The sequence below is a fragment of the Penicillium manginii genome (genome assembly GCF_028828005.1).
Source record: "Penicillium manginii strain IBT 31320 chromosome Unknown utg000004l:1.0-7231830.0:1.0-7236170.0, whole genome shotgun sequence".
Classification (NCBI taxonomy): Eukaryota; Fungi; Ascomycota; class Eurotiomycetes; order Eurotiales; family Aspergillaceae; genus Penicillium; species Penicillium manginii.
In genome coordinates this window covers 1,687,435-1,712,980 of record NW_026643105.1, presented here as the reverse complement: position 1 = coordinate 1,712,980, position 25,546 = coordinate 1,687,435, and the positions used below count along the sequence as shown (strand labels likewise).

Below are 25,546 nucleotides of genomic sequence, written 5' to 3'. Positions count from 1 at the left end.
CCAAGAAAGGGTATCGCGGCTGAGTTCTAAACCTCAGGTTGTGGGGGTTGAGGATGGACGACTGGACGAAGTAAGCGTCTCGCGGAGGGAAGGAGTCGCTCCGCGAGGGCAAATACCGAATCTCCGATTGGAGCTCCTGGAAAGATTAAAACTCTGTCCAATTACATTGCAGAAGCAAGACATTGTCGCCAATCAAGGATCCCATTAGGGAAGAGGTCAAAACGTCTCTCCACAACCCTGAATGTGGAGAATCTCAAGGCTAGCCCAAGACAAAGGCTACCCAAACTCTAAAGAACACAGAGCAACACCTACACACCGGTGGAGAAGAAATAACCGAATACTACTATGAATGATCGGAAGGAACGGAGATAGTGCGGTCCAACATGGTCACCCGAACTGGGTGTATCCTCGCTCTTGCGCCACAGCACGGAAAGCAAAGAAGCGCACCAACCTGAGGACTTTGACTCTTCCCGAGAGAATCGCGGAGAAGCTTCACTCCTCCGCATTTTTTGGCCCCTGCAATAGTATGACATGCTCGGGATTTTATCGGACGATTTGATTCTCGGATGCCGGTTCGGTGGTGCTTCAAGTTCCAACTTGAAGGTTCCAAGGCTTATTGGCTCACATCCCACAGCTCGCTCCCGGGGCTGCCTATAAATACTAGTATCACATCTCATCCGTTCCACCTTTATCATTTCAAGATCATCTGCCCCTTATTTCCAAGGTTCTTACATATTCCAGCTTGGCTGCACACCGCTCACAAGCCTTCCGTGATATTTGTCCCAAGTTTCTGTCACCGGTACAGACTATCATTCGTGGCGGAGATGGGTTTCCTGATCAAACAGCCTGAGGGAACTGAGGGAAAGGCATGGCCTGCCATTCTAATCAGCGGGTTTGTCGCCTTTGGCGGTATTCTATTTGGGTAAGCTGGACACAACCTCCCAGTCTCTGTGTGGAAGCTCGAGCTTATTGTTGGTGCAGCTATGATACAGGTACAATAAGCGGCATTCTCGCCATGCCGTACTGGGAGAAGCTTTTCTCTACCGGTTACAGAGGCTCTGATGGTAATCTTACGATTTCCTCCAGTCAATCTTCGGCTATCGTATCGATTCTATCTGCGGGCACCTTTTTCGGTGCACTTGGGGCAGCCCCCATGGGGGATTTTATTGGCCGTCGTTGGGGTTTGATTTTCTCGACCGGTATCTTTACACTTGGTGTTATCTTTCAAACTGTTGCGACAGCTATTCCCCTTTTCTTAGCGGGACGATTCTTTGCGGGCTTCGGTGTTGGTTTGATCTCGGCGCTAAGTGAGTACTTTTCTATTCTACTACATGAGTTGCCCAGCGCTAAAAAATATACGTTGATAAGTTCCTCTCTACCAGTCCGAAACGGCCCCGAAATGGATTCGCGGCTTTATCGTTGGCTCATATCAATTTGCTATCACGGTTGGCCTCTTGTTGGCCGCTGTGGTGAATAACGCCACCCATTTGCGTGATGACACTGGCTCTTACCGAATCCCAATCGCAGTGCAGTTTGCATGGGCAATTGTTCTTGTAGTCGGCATGCTTCTTCTTCCGGAAACGCCCCGCTACATGATTAAAAGAAATGATTATCAAGGTGCTGTACGGAGCTTGGCTAGGCTCCGACATCTTTCTGAAAATGATCCTGCTTTGCTTGCGGAACTTGCCGAAATCCAGGCAAATCATGAATATGAACTTGACCTTGGAAGCGCCGGTTATATTGAATGTTTCAAGGGTAATTTGGGAAAACGCCTTCTGACTGGATGTTTCCTCCAGGGTCTTCAACAGTTGACTGGTATTAACTTTATCTTCTATTACGGTACCCAGTTTTTCAAGAACTCTGGATTCAAGAATGAGTTTGTAATCAGTCTGATTACCAGTTGTGTTAACGTTGGTTCAACGATTCCCGGCCTCTATGCTATTGACAAGTGGGGAAGACGTCCAGTCCTGCTTGTGGGAGCTATTGGTATGACTGTGTCCCAGCTTCTCGTTGCCGTCCTAGGAACTACGACCACTAGTCAAGATGACCTTGGAAATATTATTGTCCACAATCAACCTGCTCAGCAGGCAGCCATTGCATTTATTTGCATTTATATCTTCTTCTTCGCTGCGTCTTGGGGGCCAATTGCCTGGTAAGTTTGATATATTGTCTTGTCTTCGTGCTCGCCCGGGGAATTGGTCAAGCTAATGCCGTGATAGGGTTGTGACAGGAGAGATTTTCCCTCTCAAAGTTAGAGCGAAGTCTCTATCTATGACAACTGCCACGAATTGGCTGCTTAACTGGGCTCTGAGTTTCGCTACACCCTACTTGGTCAACTATGGACCTGGTAATGCGAATCTACAATCCAAAATCTTTTTTATCTGGTTTGGCTGTTGTTTTCTCTGCATAGCCTTCGTGTATACTATGATCTATGAGACTAAGGGCTTGACCCTAGAGGAAGTTGATAGGCTCTACTGTGAGGTCAGCTCCGCTAGGAAGAGTGTTGGCTGGAAGCCAACCACCACCTGGGCTGAGGAGAAGGAGATATCAAACAAACTTGTAAATAAGCGCCAAATTGCGGAGCACGGAGAGTCTCACGAGCCAAAAATTGCGGAAGAATAGGCGGAGTAGCCTTTTGGGTATGTGAGGGGTAATCCCGATGAAGGGTTCTTTATCGATAGAATGAGTGGCGATCTGTGAGGACAGTTATGTGGAAGACGCATTCTTTGGTGAGCTTCACGTGGCAATTTCAAGGTGTTCTAGCTGGTGAATTGTGGACTCCAAGCCAGCTAAACTTGATGATGCAAATGAGGACCATTTTCTATGAACTCGATAGAAAACTACAATCAAACAATACTTACAAGAGATGTTCAAATCTTTATCCTGTTATATCATCAATCAACTTCCTTTTAGAAATCCTGAGTACTAGAAATCTACTAACTATCCATCAGAATACTAAATTGATAAGATACAGTAGTATACCTTAAACCTTGAACTTGCAGTTCAGAAGGTCCCGAGCTCTTTTCAACCTTACTATACTGTACTATTTTGTACCTCCAGGGCTAGTAATTAATAAAAAATCTTGAGATGGTCTAGAGATGGCCTGGCATACTGATTTGATACTTCTACGAACATAGTGTAAAGTCAGCCATTTTAGCGGGCACCTTCCCTAGTATATAGTATCTACCCTGAAGGTACTACCTAGGTATGCTTCCGTAGTCCTGGGATGTGAAACTATCTGACATTTCGATAAATGTTCAAATTGTACCACTTCATCTCCGGAAGACATCAAGAATCCTTGAGTCTATGAGGAGAATGAAACAGTCTCGCATTTAGAAATGATAGCATTATATGAAGAGGTCAAATCTTCAAGCTTCAGCAGGAGTAGCTCAGGTACTCGTATTTAAAGATACAAAGATTAGGCAGAGTGTGGTGGCAGAAAACGACATCAATTATATTTAGTAGAATCAGAAGAAGAAAAATAAGGCACCGGTGCCATAACATTAGGTAAAATCATCTGTTTAGTTACATTTGGTTTAATGAACTGGTAGGTTGGGGTCATACAAGAAGTGCACAAGTCTTATCAGATTGTCTGTAGTTGACTGTAACAGTGGCTGCTACTAATATTTAAAGGGCCTGGAAAATTCTATCTTCACTTTCTGGCTCGAAAATGAATTTTTCAGTCTCTCAAGATTACTTGCGTCTTTCTTACAAACTGTGAGGTTGCATTTCTTTGCCGTGTAAATCTGAAATCTGAACGTTCATCTTGTTCTGCTAGAGTAATTTGAAGGTAAACCAGGGTTCCGAATCCATCCTCATCACAGTTTCAAATCTGTAAATCGAGTCTGCCTCTTGTCTTGAGCATCAATCTCATTCTTTCTAGTTGTCCCATGTCGAAATGATTTTGTTTATTTCAACATGGACGTTCTTAGTGTTCCCTCCGATAGAGAATATCTCAGCGTTTGTTGCACCATTGCTCGGGAATATCTGGGTACTGATTGTAGTTTCGCCCTGGCCTCCGAACACCTCAACACTAGACCAGTCCACATAAATCTGAAGGGTAATTTGGCCTCTAGCATTAGACGCCAAGGGAGCGTGATACGTGTCTGGGAATGTGCTATCAAACGAGACATTACCAGATCTGCTCCGATCAATGAAGACCTCCTTGGTTGCAAAATCATAGCCAACTCGTGTCTGTTGCTTTAGGTCTGGGGTGGCCCGAACAATAATTCCAAACTGAGAAAGTCCTGCCGCAGCTGGATCTCGGTCAGAGAAACTCAGTTTAATCTTTAGTGCCTTTCCAACAGAGCCTATTGATTTCGTGCCTTCGTCAACGGAGAGAAAGGATCGATCAAGGCCCTTCCCGCTCATGATAGAGCCCCAACTCTCTGTGGGAGCCTGCACCAGAGTGGCTTTTCCATTGATCGTCGTCAGTGAGAATTCTCGGGGGATCGACATTGCACTGCGCCATGGAGTAGTTGGGATCAGTCCACCGTATTGCCAATTGTTCATCCACCCAATAGCGAGGCGCTTCTCTAAAGCCAGTCCATTGTAGGCCTGGGCAGCGTAAAAGTCTGGGCCCCAGTCTACCCAGTTAGCCACTTGGCTTCGCACGGCGGAGTCCGAGAAGGAGATTTCGTCGACATTGATATGGCCCCAACCGCCGGTTGCAGAGTCAACAATCTGAATCACGGCAGTGTGATTCTGTAGTGAGCTGACATCCCAACTCTGCCAAACAAGGTTTTCGCTATTCGTGCCGGTAGCAGAACGTATTATTTGACCGTCTATCTTCAAGTGTATGGCCGTATCATTCAAGTTGTAGCCACCGCTGATGAGGAAATTGATATATCTCTTGGCAATGGTGAAGGGTTTAGAGGTGAGTGTTCCAGTCGTGGCATCCCCATTTAGGAATGTATTGACGAGGCGCTTGCCTAAGTAGCCGGTTACAGGGTTTTGCCCAGGTACAGTGCCGTTGGTGGGCGACTGGTTGATTAAGTCTCCAGTTGGGGTCCAATCAAGATCGGCAAATGTTTCTGTTCCTTCAAAGTCTGCAAAGATAATACTGTCGCTTGGTGGAAGGGTGGTTCCTGAAAACAAACTGTCGGCATCGGCTGTAAATGTGGCTCCATCAAAGTTTCCAACAACATATTGAGTGCCCGAGCCGATAGTCCCAGGGGGTCCACCAGGATTGAGTCCGATCATTGCGACCCATTTCACATTGTTGTCGTCACCATCGACAGACATTGGGAACAAATTTGGGCACTCCCATACCCCCCGACAGCATTCACAGGTCCGAATTCGCTGGCAAGAGTCCAGTTCTTAAGATCTTTCGATGTGTAAATCAGAAGCTTGTGGAGCTCTGCCAAAGAAAGGACAGCAATCCACTTCTTCGTCGGCTTGTACCAGAAGATATTAGGATCACGAAAGTTGAGAATCTGATCTGAATATTGGGCGGGAGGGTCCAAAATCACTGGGTTTGCTTTATCATATGTCGTCCAAGTCGTGCCATCGTCGAGGCTATAGGCAATAGACTGGGCTTGCTGATTTGCCTGGACTTTCTTTCCACTTGGCAAAGTCTGGGCATAAGGGTACTAGAGGATGATGGTTAGTTATGTCGGTTCAAAAAGCATAATAGTACCCGAATATCATACATATGAAGTATACATAGCAACCAAAGGCGTCTTGCCACTGTGGCCGAAACCACTTGTATTGTCAACATCAGCGACTGCAGATCCGGAGAAAAACATCTCAGTGATGTTGTTCGGGTAGCCGCGGGCGAGAAGGGCGATAGGCTGCTGCTCCCAATGAGTCAAGTCCCGGCTGGTGGCATGGCCCCATGAAATGGCACCCCACGTCGTGCCACCAGGGTTGTACTGATAAAAAAGGTGGTAGATACCCTTGTGATACAAAAGGCCATTGGGGTCATTCATCCAGTTTTTGGGAGGCGTGAAGTGATACTGAGGGCGGTAGAGCTCAGTGTATGTAGAACTTTCCGCAGACACAGCCTGGAATGCACCTAGCCCTAAAAGAAGGGCTTTAAGAACTTGAATCACCATGGCGAGGCCTTAGAAAGCGGCAAGATTTTCTTGAGTGAAGAGTTTGAAAAATGGAGGGTTGTGTTCTGTCAGTGTTAAATCTTCAAGTTTCAACAGCTTGGACATGACGCTATTTATATGCCCAGGTGCACTAGCCTGGATGAAAGGCCTTTTCCAAGGTTTCCGCACTGAGCGTCCTTTAATTCTGCCTTTTTGGTGAACATAGGGTTCGGGAGCCATCATTCTGCAGGGTCCTCCGATCTCCGAGCTTTTCGGCCAGGTTGGAAGAAGGCACCGTGGTTCGAGAGATGGTGATGGAATTGCGGGTACCTTGTAGGGGTTGGAGGGGCTAGAGCTAATTTCCGGCATCGACCCCGCGAATCTTTCTAGAATGCGGGGGCATCGTTTACGGGCGCCAATAGGGGGGGCGCATGCTGTAAAGTTATCGCGGAAGGAGTTCAAATCTCCGCGGCTGGTCCCTGGGTGTGGGGGCGAATCCCCATGGCCAGGGAGTATCGTGCATAGAAGGTTTAACTCCAGCTTCCAGAAGACCTAGTGACCCTATAGATGGAATAGTCGGGAACTTAAATGTGAGAAATCAGATGAATCAGGAATGAGAATAATTCTGTCATCCTTAAATGGAAAAAGCCATTCTTGTTTCGGCAATGAGGATTTTGCCGAAGTCCAACATTTCCATTGCCTGCCCAGGTGCCATGGCGTTCATTCACCAACGAGAGTGTAGAGGACCAACATAAACACATAACAAGCGAGTTAGGTACCAAGGCGAAGAATATTCCGCGCTCAGTACAGCTTGCAGTCCTGTCACTTTCTACAAGTTTGGCGCTATACCAAATTAGCATCCCAGGCGCAATATAGAGTGGGTTAGAATAGTACCCACGAGGCATGGCATTGTCCCTAGGATGATGCCTCTAAATCATCAATGGAAGATCGAGGTTCTCGCGGAATATACAAGGTGGTCCGCGATGCCCCGAGGTGCTCCTCTTTTGTTTTTCCAGGGCAGGTGGGCATGCAAGGGGCAAATATTTAATATGCAGGGTAGGGCCAGTGTCACTGCGAGGAGGGGAGCCAGACACCCCAGCATATCCTCCTCCAGTTCCCGTTATACACCGGCCTGCGTACGACACTGATGCATAAGCTCCGCCACAAGATGGAGCTCCGGTGACTACTGATTACAACACAATTGGATCGGACTCGCAGGCCATTTGCTGCGTGGCTAAATTCATGTATGAAACAGGACCCCTGGGCCAATTCCGTCATATAGATTCCCAAGAAGTCGAGGCGAACATCGAAGAGCTGGAAGCAATGCAGTAATGTAGCATATGGAAGAGATGATGGACCGTAGCTACGAGAGGTTACCGTCGGAGAAGCAAAAGATATTTGGTAGCAACAATTAAAGAAGGAACCAGGGCATATCGACATAACAATGTGTCCGCTGTTGCGGGGAGGGGAAATTGCGGAGATAGGAGTGGCCGCATGGCGGTGCGGGTAATGGCAGCAACTGATTACATTCATTGTGAGGTTTCTGTTACCGCTTTTTGTGGGATTATTAATCGATTTTCTATGGCAATACGCCGTATCTCCTTGTCTCATGTTACTGCGGGCGTGGCGTTGGGATGGTTCTGGTTCCCGATGGAGGGAACGCCTACATAGCTATTACGTTTGAAAGTGTGGCTGAATTAGGTTATAGAATCTTGAATTGAATTGAGTATGCAGGTATATGCAGACATAATTTGTGTTGGTAATTGCATCATGATATTTTCCAAGATTTTAGGGGCTAACTACTGAGTCTAAGAACACCAAAAGTGGAGATTCCGGTGGCCTGTGTGGAGAAGGAGATCCTTGAATGATGATGTTGAATGGCGACACTGAGGGTATATTGAGAGCAGGAATGCTTTTTTAGTCAAAACAACGATGGGTGTCTGTACATTCTACCTACCTACCGCTTTACAGCCACACCAGAATCGTAGCAGCAGCAGTGTTCCTGGCCTCACAATCCGCACTCACAACTCAGGTCATGGTGGATCATTTTTGCCTAGTATAGCATTTCATCGCCGAGAATAACTACATGAAAGAGCCCAACGGGCTGGACGTAAGCACCTACATCTCGCCTTCCTGACCTCACTCTCACTGGTGAATATCTGCATGCATGCACCATCCTCCGATAATGGGAACGATTTATTTCGTGCCAATTGCTGCTTCGCAAATGGTCAATCTATTACTGCCGGCTTTCCCGAGGCGTTCACTCGAAGCAAGTGTCAAGGAAAAGGTATGAAAATTACGCATCTTGATTGAAACTAGTTCATAATTTATATTACACTGACTTCATTAACAATTCCCAGGTGTAAACATCACAACTTATATGGTGGTCTGTCCGAAGACTACTAGAGCATCAGGCTGTGGGACTCCTGAGGATGGTGTTATGGCTATTGCTGCTCCAACATTCGCCGAGTTAAGGCATGCCAATTTCTCCACATATTAGCTAGCGCCTCAGTCAAGATACCCTGCATCATTTGCAGCGATGGTCCAAGTTCCCCTGTTTGCTCGAGGAGCTGACAGGCGATATCAAAACTCTTCAAAACTTCCAGAGATATGAAAGAGGACAGAGACAGGCTTTCTGTACCTCGAAGTGCGGCCATTGTGATGATAAATACACTAGGACATTGTGAGTTGCACAGCCATCAGTATGGGGAATCTTCAACGAACCTGGCATAAAGTGTCCATGTATTTGGAGGGCATTGTGGAATGCAAGATGCGGCACTCAGAATGAAGAGACTGTAGGATCGATAGAATCCTAAGCAGCCTAGTCGTAGCATGTCATCAAGCTGTCCCTCTTCAATGACCTGGTATACTGCTGGCCAGGAGATAGTCGCTCTGTACGCGTGATATTGGGTTTGAAGAAACAGCAGTTGTGGCGTGGAGGTGCAATCGGCGACGTAGTCAAGGCCAAAACTTAGGAATTCAGGTAAGTACGAATGCCACTGTTCGAGTTGTAACTCCAACTCAGCCGCTATAGCAGGAGCAAAAATCCGCTTGCCACAGGGCAATTTGCGAGTGGATATTGTACAGCGCTGAAGCATTCGTCGCATGGAAATCTCGGCCAGTAAGTATGTGAAATGGCGACTCGGAAACTCAGGAGTACTGGATGAAGGAGCAGGGGAGACTTCTGTCGAGTCTGATGGGGAAGATGTTCCCTCATCCCCTATTTGGGACCAGGAAGGCAGGGGAATTTCGCTCTCGTGAACCAAAAGCCCGCTGGAAGCCAGATCTAGCTGTATTGATAGCTCGCTTTCGATCAAAAAATTTGCCCAGAATGCGCGTCGGACAAGCTCCTGGGTCTCAGCGTCGAGGTTACCTCTTTTCAGCAAGTCCTGTGCCCGGATGGACGCAATCAGAATGTAATCATGCGCCTGACATGGCTTTACCAGGCACAGATAGTAGATGCTCAGAAATATGAGACATTGCAATGCTTTGACACTGCTTTCGAGTAGAACAGTTGGCAGCAAACCTAGCGCCTTTTCCATCCATAAAGCATCGGGTCTCTGCCTGAGCGCCTCTTGGAGCGAGTCATATTGAGCCAGTGAGCCTATCGCCACCACTATCAAATATAGGCAGCGCTCAGAGGCTACTGTTGGGGAAATTTGGACATTGAGTAAATCCTCACGAAGCTTAAACCCGAGAATAGGGTACCAGATGTAGATTTTATCGAAAAAGGCATCGAGGGCGCTGTCAAACACCCAGTGTTAAACATCATCCTGAGGTTGAAGGGTGCTTCTTCAGTACAAACCTGTTCGGGCCGAGTTTGCTAAAGTGCAGGTCACCTTCCTCAATCGATGAAGAAGAGAACATTGGGACTATCGCGCGTTCGGCATCGACCATTTGTTGAGCTAGGTCCTGTTTGAGGCCAAGGAGGTCCATAACAGCAGGGTTTTGAATCACCATGAATGGAGTTGAAGAAGATTTGAGTCCTTCCTCAGGGAGCATATCGGTTCTCCCATCTTGTTCTCGAGTCCAACTTGAAATAGGAACAGTGACAGGAGCCATATCTGCTAGAAAACTTCGATGGGCGTTTTCCGAAAATAAAAGTTTCATGATACTGTCTAGTCTATGCCGGATCGTTGACATCTCGATCTCCAGTCTAGGATAATTTTAGTGTCTCATGCAATTTTCTCCTACTCCTCTATCAGAACAGATCATACCTTGACTTGGGGGCCTCGACTACTTCGGGATAAACGCAGGCAGCATTGCGTTGAGAACAAGTCGAACATCTCGGTCTTGATCCGTCACATTTGATTCGCCGGGAACGACACAGGTCGCAGGCGCTGATGTTGCGTCGTCGCCGACGCTCAGTGGTGTTCATGGTAGATGCGTTATCATATCTGAAGGGGATATCAATTGTCGCCAAAGCTGCCAAATATCCGCGGTGGATCTAAGCTGGAAGCTCTGTTCCCTGCGGGTTCTAAACCGAATGAATGAATGCACTGGTCGATGGCGTGACCGGTCCGCGTCGCGACAACTTGAAGAACCTATGCCAGGATTGCCGTGTTCCCTTCCGGTTTACAGTAGAATTTGTGGTACGGTGAGATAAATAAATGATTATTTCACAGTCCAGGCGTAATTGTTAATCTAAGCTAAGAACTCGCCCGACAGTCGCTAATTGTTCCCAACGTCCAGGATCACCTATGTATTATGCGGGATGCCTGAATGTTGTACCGATCCGGGGCTCTGGGCTCCGAGGGTGGGTAAAGGGCTTGGGAAACTAATGATGTTTAAGGCCTTGAAAGATTCTCCGCAAAACTTTCGGAAACGAACGAATCACGATCTCGATATTTGAGGACGTGTGGCATGGAGCGTTGTTTTCAAAAGAGGCAATTGCATGGAATCCCATGAGAATACGAGGAAAAAGTTTATTTGCCTTCGATTACTACTAGAAATTATCATCGGTGGTCAAAGAACAAGCGTATCAATATAGGGCTTAACTCAATAAGACGCAAGGGCTGTAGTATCCGAGTCAATAATCAATAATACTCTGCTAAATCCATGGATAAGAAGCATACAGCAACACTGGAAATATTAAACGAGCACTGGCCTCCCCCGAAGTGATTTCATTATTTTGCTACTTGGGAAACTTCGATTGGAATTAACTGAAGTGAATATTCTGGTGGCGCCCGGGCGCGCCGCCTTCGCCGAGGATTCTCCAGCCGAAAGCTAACTCTCTGGCCTAGCTTCTGATTAGTATAGAACCTCTTGTTGAACAGACCGCCCAGCTCCTTCTCCCGAGCTCCAAGAGGTCATCTAGCTTATTCTGGTGGCTACTGCGAAGATCTAAGCAGCCTATCATGTCAGGCTGCACATCAAAACTTTCCAATTTTGATACCATTCCAAACACGCCAAGACCGTGACCCGGCTCAAATTCTGGAATTCCAAGGTTGTGATCCAACAGCTTCTTCTCAGATCCAATCCTAAGGCACCTCCGACTGATCCAATGCAAACTAGGTAGACTCCGTAAAACATATTGATTATTCAACCTTATTCCGTATTGTTCCGTACTTTTATTATGTCAAACAGGTTCAATCAGATGAATACGAACTAGACGAATACCTAGGTATGACCAATAGTAGCAATAAGTCCAGATGGGAAGCAGACGTAGAGAAGACATTCACTGTACAAGGGTTCAAGTTGTAGGGGTAAGAAGAACGAAGTGCAAACTTGAAATTCATTTACGTGTTACTTCAGAGGAGGGTGGGCCAATGAGACACATAACAGAACTCATCAAATGCTAATCAAAGCGGTTTCGTTTGTCTGAATACACGAAGGTTGAATCTGAGGGGTCTTGACATCTGCCATGGGCCAAAGCTTTTAATATTTGACTTGAGACTCTAAGTGATGCTCCCGGAACTAGAGGCTCTTATTGGCACGTACTTGCCGAGGCTTCAAATCTACCCCCAGGTACTCCGAGGAAACTCTCTTGTGATGATATTACAAACGCTCGATCTACCAGCTCTAGGGATGAGGGTGCCAAGGTGGGCCAATTCGCCTGAATTTATCTTTCCGAGCGTGTTGCAAGCCATCCACTGCAAGATTGGTGATTCGGCCGGCTCGGTACCCTAGGGCAATGGAGACTACCTATGTATGTGAGGTTTCCCCGCAATTTCTCCGCAACCTGGTGGAGTACGGCCCGGTGGAGGCTGGAAGGGGAAAGACAGACCGATCCGCGTCGTTTGTACTCTTGCCGATTCCCTCAACTTTGCAACCCACGCTTATTCTTGCTCGTATCGCATTCCCGTGGCGTTGGATAACATTTTCAATGTTCTCAATCACTCGATAACGGCATTCGTCTCCACATCTAGAACTCTCCCTAATATGTATGTCAACATAACCACCTGGAATCTCCAGGGAATCTCGACAGATCGGAGTTGTGAAGACCCCCTCTCTGTTACTCGAGTCACTACTGATAAGTGAGAATCGATGGCGGCCATGTATGGGTTCCCTTGATACACTTTGGCTCATTGATCGGTACTATTTGAATACCTAACTGAAGGCTCATCCTACAGAGACAAGTACTCAGTCACCAGCCCCGCCAATAGGTGGCAGATGCTGAAAGTGCAATGGCGGTTTATGCTGTGGTGTGAGTATGCGCTTACTTATATTTCTATCATAGGGACAATTCTAACCCGTTCAGATCAGCCCTTTGGATATCCAGCGGTGTGGTTATGCAGGGCTACGATGTTGTTGCCGGTGGCCAGTTAGCTGCTTTGCCTCAGTTTCAGAAGAAGTTCGGCCATCTGCAGACTGACGGTAGCTATCTGATTCCAGCTCATTATTTGTCTGCTTGGAACTCTATCACTCCCGCTTGTGAAATCATTTCGAGCTTTATATTCGTGCCGCTGCTTGAAAGGTTTGGGCGGAAGCCTGGAATTCTGGTGGCTGCCTTCATTTCTGTTGGGGGAATCTTCCTTCAGCAGCTGGCAGATAATTGGAAGGTACACCTCGCTGGTCGTGGTATCAATGGTAACTTCCTATATCCGTCATAACCTCCAATCTTTCGTTGCTGACGTGTAAACAGGCATTGCCGTTGGCATGATGTTTACTATTTCTCCTCTTTGGGTCGGGGAGACCTGTCAGCCCGAACTCCGAGGATTCTTTCTCTGCTTCTTCAATACGAGTATCGTATTCGGACAATTTGCTATGTTGGTAACCATCGTTATTATGATCTCAAATCTTGACTAATAATTCCTTACATTGTTTAGTGTGACTGTGTCAAAAGTCAGCTGCTATCTGGCAACTGAATGGTCAGATACAATCACATACCTAGGACTTCCAAGTTACAGCTCTGACTATATTAACTCCGCAATGTAGGCAATGGTGGCTACCTGTTGTCTCAATGTACACTTTCCCTAGTGAGTCCTGTGACCCCCTCCCCCCGGGTCTTGCTTCAAGATATGCTTCGAGGAGATCTTTCACTCTGACAGCAATGCTTACTAGTCATTCTCTTATCTGGATGGCTGTTCTTCCCAGAGTCTCCTTACTGGCTAATTCGTCAGGGCAAGATAGCCAAGAGCAGGGAATCCCTTAAAGTTGTTTACGGAATCAATGATGTATCGTTTTATGACCTCGAAATCAATCGCATGCAAGAAGAGATTCGCGTTACAAGACTTCTTCATGGCGATCTTGATTCAAATCACCATTGGCGAATATGCGGCATCAACTTCTCTGCTGAGGTCGATTGCTTCCGAGGTACTAATCTCAGACGAACACTGACGGCTATCTTTGCAGCCAGTGCTCAACAAATGATTGGTGCGAGTTTTGTTATAGGGTATGCTACATACTTTCTTAAACTTATCGGCATCAATGACTATTTCAACGCATCTGTCGCTCTTTATGTTCTCATGCTTCTTGCGAGCATGGCTGCTTTTCCACTCACTGAGATCGTCGGTCGCCGAAGTTTGATTGTCGGGTCTCAGTTTGTCCTTTGCTTTCTTCTTCTGCTTATTGGGATCATGGGGTGTATCCCCAACCGCACTAAAGCGAGCACAGGAATAATTGCTTTTATATACGTCTGGGCTATCATTTATCAGATTTCCATTGGAGCTACCGGATTTGTACTGGCATCGGAGATCGCCACCATGCGCTTGCGTGGCGCCACTCAGGGCATGGTCACAATCTCGAACGCTATATGGGGCCTTATAATGCAGTTCACTATTCCTTACATGGTATATCTTGATTCCTTGCTCCACTATCTAAAAGACACCACCGGCCGCTGCTAATTGTTTCGTGAAGATTAACCCTGACACTGGCAATCTCGGAGGAAAGGTAGGGTTCATTTTCTTGGGCACTGGCTTAATGGCTGCCATCGGAGGTTTCTTCCTGTTCCCAGAAACCAAGGTAAATCTAAACATAATTTGCACTGGATATACGCTGATGGCTTGTCCAGGGAATATCCCCCGAGAAACTCGACGAACTATTTTTTCATAAGGTGAAACCACGCCACTTCAAGCAAAAGGCGAAGGAGACTCCACACATCGCTATCGGGGAGGTGAAAGCGGACACCAATGGCGTCAATTTTTAGTGACGGATCTTCGACTGGAGGCTTAGAATCGGAATGATCGTAATTGCAATTTAAGTGAATAGAGGATGATCCCAGCCGACAGGGAAAGAGGGAAGGCCAAGGTTTTATAGATTGACGAAGGCATTGCTGGTAGGCAACCGGGACTACGACCCGGAGGTCCTGTTCAACTCTAAATTTCATTGTCTCCATAGGCTCATTTTTACTTCAAAATAATAGTCTTGAACCGCAATCCCGAACTGAGCGTTGCCTTGGCCTATGTTTGCGTCTTTCTCCACATCAGGATGTTAAATACACCACTAACTATCATGGGAAGGGATCCCCGGTAACCAGGTACGTTTCCGCATGAGGCCATAATTCTGTGTTCAGCGATCTTGGTAAAATCGCGATACGGAGAAAAATCGGACAATCTTTTAATTTAGTATAATATGATTTCCCCACAGCCAAGTCGGTAAGACTGGGTTTCCCCGATACTTCTCCGGACTACCTTGATCGTGCGGGGATATTGGGACAATCAAAGACGGTATCGATGATTGTATCATTCAGTGCCAAGGCTGTTTGAGTTCTAGTAATCAAGTATCTGGAAGGATTTGAACACCTGGGCTACGGACACGCCGGGGACTCTTGCGCCCCGGCCAAGAAGATCTTCTTTGTAAGTGCTGATCTTTACGATTTATTTTCAAGAAGGAAGACACGGATAGCATGGCAATCTTTGCTTTAAACAAAGTACATGGGAGCTAGCGACCTCGGGCCGTGTTAGAAGTTTTGGATATACATAGGTAGGTACTTGAACTAGATTTCGTACACAAATGGGTAAAAATACTTATCGTTGCTACATAGTAGTACCTAGGTATCCATCCGAGTCTCTTCCAACCAAGAAATCAGCGCTACCTACTCGGGTATTGAGTGCAAAGAGACTAGGCCCTTGTAATTACTTTATTACCTCTCCATCCCTTTCTCTTCCCCGGTCATTTGCAGATTAAACCCACAGCGGGCTTTCCTCCATGATTTCGGCGGCATTCTCCCTCGCCTGGGCCTTTATTTATCAGGCTTTGGCCGATGGCTTTCGTCCCTTGTTCCACTTTGTTATTTATATGAATTGGGTGAATCAATCGAACGGTCTTATCAAGATTAGTTCAACTTGGCATTTATTTTACCAGCACAATCCAATCGAGGCAGATTTCCTTGGTCAGGGGCGGGCTATTAGGTTCTCTCGTGGAAGAAGCCGAAGTATCCTCATCAGGAGAGCAGGCATACTCACACACTTTGACAAAGTTCTTGATTCCTCTAAATGATACTATATTGATTCTGATATCAGCAAAGTCTCCTTAGACTCGAGTTGGAGGAGTACGGTACAAATTACCTGGATTTTAAAGGGCCGAGTAATGAATGAATGGAGGTTGGGAAACGATGCTGGGTGAAGCAGAAAGATGGTTTGATTGAGAAAGAAAATCTTATGTATGCTTCAGCATCATACATCGAAATTGTGGCTGATTCTTCCGGGCAACTACTGAGAGACCATAATTCTCCGTCAAGTGAGAGAGGGGAATGATTGGAAACTGCAACCTTGGAATACTCGCCAGTCATCAAGTTCAAATTCACTTCCACCACCTCGATTCTAATGCTGTGGTTCACAATCAGTTCGCTGTTGTTATTTCCGTGAATGTCATTCATTCATAGCTGCCTTTGACGGATACAGCACCAATATTACTTCCTTCGCGTTTCACACTGGTTTTGGGTTCGGCTTCCACCGCATCAACAACCTGTACCATCGAAATATCTCATCTCCGCCCCCCCCCCTACCGCGTACTTTCTGCGGTTGCTTTTCCAGTGGTCGTTTTTCCAGTGGTCGTTTTTCTACTGAACTACTACGGTGATCCATCTTCTTGTCTGTCAGGGACTCTATTCTACCAAAAACTCGGGGAGGAAGTTCCATTCCGCTGCTGTTTCCTTTTCACGAGGGAAAAGCTGCACCATTGCCATCCGTTCTTCAAGAGGGCGATCCTGACCACAAAAGACTTGCATTAACTGCATCTTCTTTTCTTCAAACTTTCTGAGCGACGTACAACGTCACCGAGAAAATGTAACACTCCCGCGTACAGATTTCCCAGGACTTTGCTGACCCAGTGCAGCTTCGACCGGAATATTCCATCAGACGCAGGTTTGCTCAATTTACGAGTGATATTGCCGAGACTCTTACCAGGCGTAGCTAATCTTAGGCAGAAACTATAGTTTTGTCATCAATTGCAACCACTTTCGGGTCATTTGAAGACTGAATATGCAGAATTGCCATGGCTCCAAAGCCATTCGGCGTCGACAGCCTCGTCAAAAAAGCGCTATACTTGATTTTTTGCCCTTTTTGCTGCTACCTTCTAATCTCAAACACCCAGCGACCAGTCTTGTCTTAATTTCAGAGCATCATATCATATACAGGAAAATTATTGTGGCGTACTGCAGTGCAAGACCGTGCTATGCTATGATGTATGTAGCCCCGAAATCCGACGGCAGTCCCGAAACTTCTCGGGCGAGCCCCAACCGAAACAATCTATTCCACAGCATAGATTTAACATAAGTAGTACCATTTCTGTTCAGAAACAGGCGCCTATTGGCATCAAAACTTTTCTTTTATCTTCCTCGGAAAGTCAAATTTCCGACCGATACTATGTCTCAAGTCTGGCTCATCACAGGAACCTCGTCGGGTCTAGGTCATGAGCTTGCCAGAGCTGTACTAGGTCGCGGGGACAAAGTTATCGCCACAGCTCGACAGTTAGACCGACTTTCTTCTTTGAAAGAACTCGGAGCTGCAACCTTACAGTTGGACGTAACTGCGCCTCAGGAGGAGCTAAATCGCAAGGCTGAAGAGGCGATCGCAGTCTATGGGAGGATTGATATCCTCGTCAACAATGCCGGATATGTGCAATTTGGTACGATTGAAGAAACCAGGTATGATAGTATATCTTCCTTTTTCTGGATTACTTCAAGGATCTAAAGGCAATGCCTCTATCTAGCCACGATCAATGGTTCAAGCAATTCAACACGAACGTTTTCGGGACACTAAACACCACCCGATCATTCTTGCCGCACATGAGAGGAAGAAAAGCCGGAATCATTGTCTTCATTGGATCTATGGTCGCATGGGATGGCGCTCCAACTGTCGGAACGTATGCCGCTTCCAAGGCTGCGATTCATTGTATGTGATTTGGGTGAGACATTATCATACTGCGGGACCATCTTGGTTGACATTTCCATCAGATGCTGTCGATTCCCTCTCCAAAGAGGTAGAACCACTGGGGTTGAAGACACTCCTCATTGAGCCGGGCACATTTATGACCGACCTTTTATCCTGGCAAAACTCCAAGTCTGTTGAAAAACACATTGAGGACTATCGCCAACTATCGGAAGATATGGACAAGGCTTTTACGGACTTGAACGGCACGCAGCTTGGGGATCCGAAAAAAGGTGTCAATCTAATCATTGATGTTGTTAAAGGAGATCATGGAGCTATGACGAAGACATGGCCGAGTTCATTGCCCCTGGGGTCCGATGCTATTGAGCTCATTCGCAAAAAGTGCGAAAATACCCTACGGGAAATTAATGAGTGGGAAATATTGTCAAAATCGACCGATCTTTAGTGATAATTGTCAATCTTTCGGTTAAATGGTTCTGGGTGTGCTCGTTCAGGAACAAAACTTAGTGCACGAGTCGAAATTCACAACCCTCTAGTCTTTTCCTATTCCTTGGGCACGACATCGATTTACAATTCAGTTGATTTTTAACTCCTTACAACTTTAGCTGTTCTACAGAAAGCAACTGTGGGGATTTTCAGCTACAACAGGTAACGCACATTATGAGTCGAGTGGTAAAATAGCCGCAATAAATTTGATATATCGTAACGCTCATCTATCTAACGCTATAAGCCCAGATAGTAGTATGAAAAAGAATGTACAAGTGAGAAAAAGTCCAACTCCGCCAAGATCCAACCCAAAATGAAGATTTCAGTTTCTCATATAAACAGACCTCTAGGAAGAGGTCTTGTAAATGACATCCAGCTGCACGGCGTCACAGCCTTCCGGGACATCATTTCCTGCACTGCTGTTCTCGTAGAACAGGCCCTGGAGGTCATCATCTCCATCACACACTGTAAAGGATACCCGTCAGTAAGTTATTCTTTGCCCAGGTTTTGAGCCAATCAAGGAAAATGAAAGTATTAACTTACCCAACCAACCACCAAAATCCTTGTTAGAAGTTTTCAATTGCTTCTCGCTCGTCAAGCGAAATCCCCGGCTGCCAGTTGTCGGGCTAACGCTAATCTCCACATCGCCCTGTTGGTCTTCCCCGGGAATCAGAGCAATAGCGTAAGGCGCACCGTTAGGCGCATCGTAGCGGACAGTGCCATTGGTAAAGTAGAAGTCAGCCGCATCGGTCTTTTCCCGGAAAACGGCCTTGCTGTTCAAGGGGTCCTCGTGCTCGGTGGAAAGGTATAGACCGTTGTTACTATCATCTGAAGCTCCGGAGGTGACCAAATTGAAGATCTTCTGGACAGGGCTAGCGGAGACCGCGGCGGCGGTGGCCAGGATGGCGAGGCTAGTGACGAACTTCATTTTGGGATTGATGTAGGCCGGGAAAATGGCCGGAGTTAGATGGTAGGGGATGGGTGTTGGAAGATGAGTGTTGAGACGAGGTGAGAAGTCTCTAAAGGAATGTTTTGTTCTATAGGTGCGAATGACGGGGCCATGACGTTCTATTTATGCAGGAACGATCTACTAATATAATGCCAGTGGTGTCTTTGGTGGATGCGCCACTTTCCGACCACCCGATTTAACCATTGAGCCTTACCCCCACGTCGATCTGCGACCCGACCCTTGGGTCGAAGGTGTTGAAAAGGCGGTTGTGCCTTGGATTGATGCGGAGTGGTATCAGGTTTGTATAGCTATGATGGGAAAATCCCAATCTTAGATATTGAGAGCGCATCTCCGGTGGTTATTTCGCATTCTCCTTTCACAACTTGAACACTATGTGCCATTGTTTTATTAAGACAGACACTGCTCTGCGTCACTGATGTCAGCGTCTGAGGTAAATTCGCCCCCGCTGATCCACCGCAGCTGCAGATCCTCACTAGAGGGTCTCAGGGTTCACCAGTCAGGGCGGACATAGACTGAAGATCTTCCCCCGCCGGCAGTGGCACTCGTGGAGCCGACCTGAAATCCGAGACAACGCAGGGGTTGGATGTGCTGTGCCGTGGTCTCCTGGGTGATGTTGGATTTGATCTATCCTTTCAACGATCTTGCTATTTTAAAGCCAGACTTTAATTCTCTATATCGGTGCTAGTTGTGAGGGGCGACGTCGATCAAAGCGAAACAAGTGGAAATGTCATTATCTTCTTGATGGAACCAAGACATTTTCACTTTTCTCAACTGCCTTATGAGTGTGCTTTTCAATCTTTCCGACCACAGCAAAAAGGGATTTCCATGGGAAATTGAGCATTGAGCATCTTGGCGTGAACCCCCCTGAACCGTTCCAGCGATCTTGATCATAAAATATCCACAATGTTCTCATCCAACCGCCGTTTCGCCCCACTCACCCTTAGAAAAGTCCCGAGGCTGCCTTGAAATGGGAGATAAATGATGTAGCAAGTGAAGAAAACGGAGCATGAAGAACCTTGGAAAAAGTACGATTCCACAGTACAAAATCTGAAGAAAATCAATTCCTAATTAATCCGACCACAGGGAAGACTGTCAGAGGAGAGGACCGACAGCCAGATCTGTATGGATTTTGCTAATTCGCACCTGTTTTCGGCAATCCGAATAGATAGTGCTACTGTTACAGGCTTTTTAAATGATGTACAATCTGTACCGAGGAGACATGGTCCTCTTTCTTCGTTTATCGTATTTCCGGTCATCACATCGTTAGCTTTCTGTATCGTACATCCATTCTTTCAAACGGCGAATCTCCGAGTCAAGTTCTAAAGCTTGCTTCTCCAAGCCATGCAATCGAGTTGGACATTTCATCTTCTGTCAGGATTCTTGGAGAATTCTGGCTTCAAAGTCCAAACACCACGGCCAGCCCGGTCTTTGCTCAAGGCAGCCACAATATTCAGCGTCTCCTGAAACTCGCGCACACGCTGATCGTTCGGGCAAAAATGATTGAATTTCTCAATGATAGTCTGCGTGGGAACGGGCCCGCGGCGAGAAACCAGGAAATCTCGGATCATCGGTATGAAATCCTTTCCACGGGGCATTCGGGATGATCCCGCAGGGCTGGAGCTGCCACCAACAGATGCTGCAGGGTTGAGCCTGCCGAGAAGACTTGCAGATGAAGGACCTGCTCCTGCCGGGCGCGCTGAGCTGCCAGTTGCGAAATCGGATCGACCACCCATACCAAACTGGCCTGTCCAGGTCGGGATACCGATTGGAGTGGAGCGGGCAGTCTCTTCAGCCCGACGGAGTTCCGCGGCGGCTTCTGCAGCGACCTTGCGAGCTTCGGCTTCGATGATTTTGGGATCTGAACGTATAGCACGCTTGCCGTTCACAATGTGATCGTGCTCGACCGCAGCATGGACACCTGATCGTGAAAAAATGCCATGCATGATGCGGTCCTCCGCAGTTTTGACGTTGCCGTTCTCGTCGATGTTTTCGTCTTTGGTTTTGAACTCTTCCACGTTTGCAACCCCTTGAACGGTACTGACGTCTTCCGTTTTGACAAGAGAAGACTTCTTTGAACCGCCGCCGTTTGTCGCCGAGGCTTCTTCCTCCTGGTAGGCCACTTCGGCGTTTTTGAAGAGCTTCACTGTTTCTAATTCTTTATCGTTTTCGTCTCCCAGCGTGAACAAGTCGTAAAGGTCGCTGAGCTGGAATCCTTCTCGTTGCTGCGGATCACGAGTAATTTTATTGGTCAAGAATTGCTTAAAGATCTGCCGATGATAGATCTTTTCCTCGATTGTGCCTTTGGTCATGAGACGGAAAATGGTAACATCGCGTTTCTGGCCAAGTCGCCATGCACGTTCGCGAGCTTGCATATCAGTAGACGGGTTCCAATCAGGATCGTAAATAATGACGCGGTCAGCTCCTGTCAGGTTCACACCAATTCCGCCCACTCTGGTAGTAAGGAGGAAGACATGGAGGTCCGGGCTTTTGTTGAATTCATCGACCATGTTTTGGCGATCTTTGATCGGAGTACTGCCGTCCATCCGACGAAAGTTGAACCCTCCTAAAATTCCGAGAAACTTCTGGATGATATCTAACATCTGACGTGTCTGTGCGAAAAGCAATGTCTTATGTCCAGTATCCTTCCATACCTCAAGTAACCCTTTCAGGACTTGCATCTTTCCAGAAAGCTCCCCCCTGCCATAGTCTGCTTCATGAGATCGCAAGGCATGGTCAACCAGATCAGGATGATTGCAAATCTTCCTAAGAATATCAATCCCAAAAAGAGAATTCCTCTTCCCTCTAATAATGGATTGCATATCATCAGAGCCGAGGAACCGTTTGTAGATGGTACGCTGAGTTTCGGTGAGCTTGCAAAATATAACTTGCTCGGTTTTCTTGGGAAGGTCGGCAGTCACATCGGCCTTGAAGCGTTGAAGAAGGTAGGGGCTGATGGCACTTTTCAAGGTTTCTGCGCACTTGGCGGCAGTTTGGACCTGCAAATTTGTCGCCGATGCGTACCCACCTTGTCGGATGGGGATCTCGAAGGAATTTTTGAAATTGACCAGATTTCCCAAACGCATTGGGAAAACAAAGTCAAAGAGGGACCACAAGTCAACCAAACTATTTTGCATGGGGGTTCCGGAGAGAATTATACGGTGGGGAGTGCGAAGCTCCTTGCAACTGAAAGTGATACCAGCATCCGGGTTGCGAATTTTGTGACCCTCGTCGAGAATGGCACAACTCCATTCGACATCCACCAGAGCATCGGCATATGACTGAAGACCAGAGTAGGTGGTGACTAAAACATGGCCGTCCCGATTGACACGGTCGATGATTTTCTTGGCCGCTTTTTGACCTTGCGTCAATCGCTTGTCACCATAGGTGCCCATCAATTGAGACGTGAGAGCGTCTTCCCGACTGCTTTCCTTCCCCAGGTTGATCATACCGCTACCCGAAGAGTGCAAAATAGAGACCCGGAATGGCGGCCACCAGCGGTGAAACTCATTCACCCATTGTTTCATGAGTGTCGCGGGACATACGACAATTGCAGGTTTTGTGAGCATACCGCTATGATGCAGCGACGCGAGATATGAGATAGCCTGGATTGTCTTTCCAAGGCCCATCTCGTCTCCGATGATACCGCCAACCGCTTGTTGGTGCAGCTCCCAGAGCCACTGGACACCGGTTCGTTGGTAGGAGAAGAGAAAACGACTGATATCACCGGGAACCCGCAGTCCATTTGGAAGCTCCATATCGGGCTCTGAGGGATGTGACTTGAGCCATTCGCCTCGGTCATCATCATCACCATCATCATCGTCGTCCCCTTGAGCACGCCGGCGAGCAGCACTCCGTCGAGTCGTCCAGTCCAGAAGGCGCTTTTGATAAAGTCTTTCGTTGCCGTCGTCCACCCCACTCAGATCTTCGAGCTCGGTCTCTGCATTGCCCTTCTTACGCTTGCGGGTAGATGTGGCCTCGGGGGTTGTATCTGGCATGAATTCCTCGTCCTCGGAAATGACACTACCAGTTTCCGAAGCGACATAGCTCTCCGAAGAGTCCACAGAGCTCGATCGGGATTTTGATTGTTTCTTGGTTTTTCTTTTTTCCACCCTCCTGCGCTTCCCACTGCTTTCCGTCCAGCTGCTTTCGCTGGTTTGGTCGAAATCCATACCAGGCCGATGAAGAAATCGGTGTGCCTCCGGTTCGAGCTCTGCCTTCTTTTGTTCTTCCTGCTCATCATGTTGATCCTCGATGTCAACAAGGGCATCCTGAAGTGTAGAGGGCTGGCCATCGGGACCTGCAGCAGTCATCAGGTCGAAAGGTGTGATCTTGCCGGTCCGAAGAAGATAATCGCGCCTCGTCTCGTTTGGCAATCTGCCTGGGCCATGACTGCCCGCTCCATTCTCCTTGGATTTCCGCCGTTCGTCGATGCGATCTGTTATATCCTTCACATCCTTGAGCAAATCTATTCGGCGAGTCTCCTGTTTTCTGAGTTCGTTTTCGAGGCGATGTCGAGTGCTGGCATTGACATGTTGGGCGAGGCGTTGGCGGGCTTGTCTAATCTGAGCGTCTACTTTTCTGAATAAAGGCAATTAGTATATACCATTTCGTACGTAATATGGGTTCCTGGGGTATCGAGTCTCACTCTTTATCGGCCAAAACCTTCTCAAGTCTTTTCGCGTCGTTTTCCTCGGCCTTTTCCGCTAGAATCTTGTCTGCCTTTCGGAAAGTAAGCGCTCTGTGAACTAAATGGTATCTGATGCCTCGAGGTGATATATACCTGTCGAGTGATATCTCTCTCGAGATCGTCCTGGTTTCGAACGTCTGCATTTAGCTCCTGTAGGCGACTCGCCTCATCCGCCACTGGCGCATCGGTTGCGCCGGGAGATGCCATGGTTGGCGAACGTGTTGAAAAGAAGCGAATGAATCTTGTCAGCCCAAAGAAAGATTCAGACTATCAAGCCGATGTTCGAGCAAACATCTTGCTTCTTGGGTCAAGCAGGATGGAACGAATTCATGTCGAGAAATGGCAAATCGACCATGGAAACCACTGCTTATCGGAAGGTGGCAGAATACCCCACCGCCCATTTGAGCCGCCCGCTCACATGATAGATGAGTCATCTAGATTGTTGCCTAAATTCGAGGGTTTCTGCCTGATTTGCTCATGCATATACCACCTACAGTAGTTAGCGAACGCCCAGAAGTCGGTGTGTTGAAATGTCTAGCCTAGTGGTCACCGCTTTAACATTGAGGCTTTGTCCTCTTCGATTGTTCATTTATCAAGCACCTAAAGTGACCGTGTTCCTTTCCATCTCACCGTACTTTCAAATATGCGGACTCGCATGTGCTTCGACGATGCCCCGTGGGAGCAGAGTGAGGCCATCAGGACGCCTGGGATACACATATTATTTCAGGAAGATGGTTTTGTGGCTATAGGACAATTTATCGTGAAACATAGAAGAAGAAATCGCGGTGAGATCTGTGATCCAAATAGCTGGGGTGTTCAATGTGACCTTCAGAATGAAGTTTGAAAAAACGGTTCTGCAATCATTCGATTTCCGAAACTCGGTGCTACAATACTTCAACTGAAGAGAAGGTGCACAATAGGGCTCATATAATGAGCTATATTCAACAGCATATGACGATTCGAGTGCCATTCCTACTGCATTAGGGTACCAAGGAGGAAATCCCTCTCGGCCTTCGTCCTTTCATCATTATGGAATACATCGAACATCTAATGGGGAAAAGCTTGGTAGCCGAGCACTGAAGACGACCGTTATAAAAAGCGGATAGATCTTCTCACTTCTCACCGAAGACGAAAGAGCAAATATGGAAAGAGTAGTCAAGAAGAAAATGGAAGATATGAGAACGAGGATTTCAGGGGACCTGATGAGGCGGACATGAAGACCTTTAGCTAGTACTTAAGATAAAGATACACGAAATGGCACAGTTTTGAGAAAGCTAGCTCTATCCATTCTCATTTGTTACCTCTGTTATTTAATTCATGATTGTAGTTTCAGTTAATGGAGCGAAGGATGGTCCCAATGTACCTCATGAATCCTATTCCAATGGAAGAATGCCACAAGTCACCTCCAGAAAGGATAAGTCGGCTTTTTTGGGATCAAAGGAACAACCTTGGTTTTCTTGGTTCCTCCAATCTCTGAAAATGTGATATTCTTAACTTTTGGCATGGCCAGTCTTTTCTATCTGCATCTGCATTGATTTGGTTCTGGTCCGGGATAATTCAGATCGACCCGCAGCAGCACCGCTGTACTGCATTTTGT

General features: G+C 47.1%; 8 protein-coding genes across 8 annotated transcripts; 4 read left to right on the top strand and 4 right to left on the bottom strand.

Annotated features, from left to right (window-relative positions):
* Positions 1 to 824: 824 nt before the first annotated feature.
* On the top strand, positions 825 to 2,622 carry N7533_004340 (sugar porter family MFS transporter; the record flags this gene model as incomplete). Its single annotated transcript, XM_057100990.1, has 4 exons — positions 825 to 922; positions 982 to 1,307; positions 1,369 to 2,152; positions 2,220 to 2,622. The coding sequence occupies 4 exons, from the start codon at positions 825 to 827 to the stop codon at positions 2,620 to 2,622; spliced, it is 1,611 nt and encodes a 536-aa protein (XP_056960620.1).
* Positions 2,623 to 3,879: 1,257 nt separating this feature from the next.
* N7533_004339 (glycoside hydrolase family 32 protein) lies at positions 3,880 to 6,056 on the bottom strand (the record flags this gene model as incomplete). The annotated part of the gene is made up of 3 exons (XM_057100989.1): positions 3,880 to 5,098; positions 5,272 to 5,591; positions 5,652 to 6,056. The coding sequence occupies 3 exons, from the start codon at positions 6,054 to 6,056 to the stop codon at positions 3,880 to 3,882; spliced, it is 1,944 nt and encodes a 647-aa protein (XP_056960619.1).
* A 1,028-nt stretch (positions 6,057 to 7,084) lies between these two features.
* N7533_004338 (uncharacterized protein) lies at positions 7,085 to 7,367 on the top strand (the record flags this gene model as incomplete). Its single annotated transcript, XM_057100988.1, has 2 exons — positions 7,085 to 7,154; positions 7,192 to 7,367. 2 exons carry the CDS (start codon positions 7,085 to 7,087, stop codon positions 7,365 to 7,367), a joined length of 246 nt encoding a protein of 81 aa, XP_056960618.1.
* A 1,112-nt stretch (positions 7,368 to 8,479) lies between these two features.
* On the bottom strand, positions 8,480 to 10,413 carry N7533_004337 (uncharacterized protein; the record flags this gene model as incomplete). The annotated part of the gene is made up of 4 exons (XM_057100987.1): positions 8,480 to 8,708; positions 8,760 to 9,779; positions 9,841 to 10,191; positions 10,253 to 10,413. The coding sequence occupies 4 exons, from the start codon at positions 10,411 to 10,413 to the stop codon at positions 8,480 to 8,482; spliced, it is 1,761 nt and encodes a 586-aa protein (XP_056960617.1).
* A 2,234-nt stretch (positions 10,414 to 12,647) lies between these two features.
* Positions 12,648 to 14,622, top strand: N7533_004336 (putative MFS alpha-glucoside transporter; the record flags this gene model as incomplete). Its single annotated transcript, XM_057100986.1, has 7 exons — positions 12,648 to 12,685; positions 12,736 to 13,064; positions 13,120 to 13,247; positions 13,369 to 13,453; positions 13,539 to 14,266; positions 14,334 to 14,438; positions 14,488 to 14,622. The coding sequence occupies 7 exons, from the start codon at positions 12,648 to 12,650 to the stop codon at positions 14,620 to 14,622; spliced, it is 1,548 nt and encodes a 515-aa protein (XP_056960616.1).
* A 2,659-nt stretch (positions 14,623 to 17,281) lies between these two features.
* N7533_004335 (SDR family oxidoreductase) lies at positions 17,282 to 18,251 on the top strand (the record flags this gene model as incomplete). Its single annotated transcript, XM_057100985.1, has 3 exons — positions 17,282 to 17,562; positions 17,628 to 17,809; positions 17,872 to 18,251. The coding sequence occupies 3 exons, from the start codon at positions 17,282 to 17,284 to the stop codon at positions 18,249 to 18,251; spliced, it is 843 nt and encodes a 280-aa protein (XP_056960615.1).
* Positions 18,252 to 18,638: 387 nt separating this feature from the next.
* Positions 18,639 to 19,220, bottom strand: N7533_004334 (uncharacterized protein; the record flags this gene model as incomplete). Its single annotated transcript, XM_057100984.1, has 2 exons — positions 18,639 to 18,757; positions 18,836 to 19,220. The coding sequence occupies 2 exons, from the start codon at positions 19,218 to 19,220 to the stop codon at positions 18,639 to 18,641; spliced, it is 504 nt and encodes a 167-aa protein (XP_056960614.1).
* A 1,403-nt stretch (positions 19,221 to 20,623) lies between these two features.
* N7533_004333 (DNA-dependent ATPase RAD26) lies at positions 20,624 to 24,156 on the bottom strand (the record flags this gene model as incomplete). Its single annotated transcript, XM_057100983.1, has 3 exons — positions 20,624 to 23,840; positions 23,908 to 23,981; positions 24,043 to 24,156. The coding sequence occupies 3 exons, from the start codon at positions 24,154 to 24,156 to the stop codon at positions 20,624 to 20,626; spliced, it is 3,405 nt and encodes a 1,134-aa protein (XP_056960613.1).
* Between the last annotated feature and the right edge of the window lie 1,390 nt (positions 24,157 to 25,546).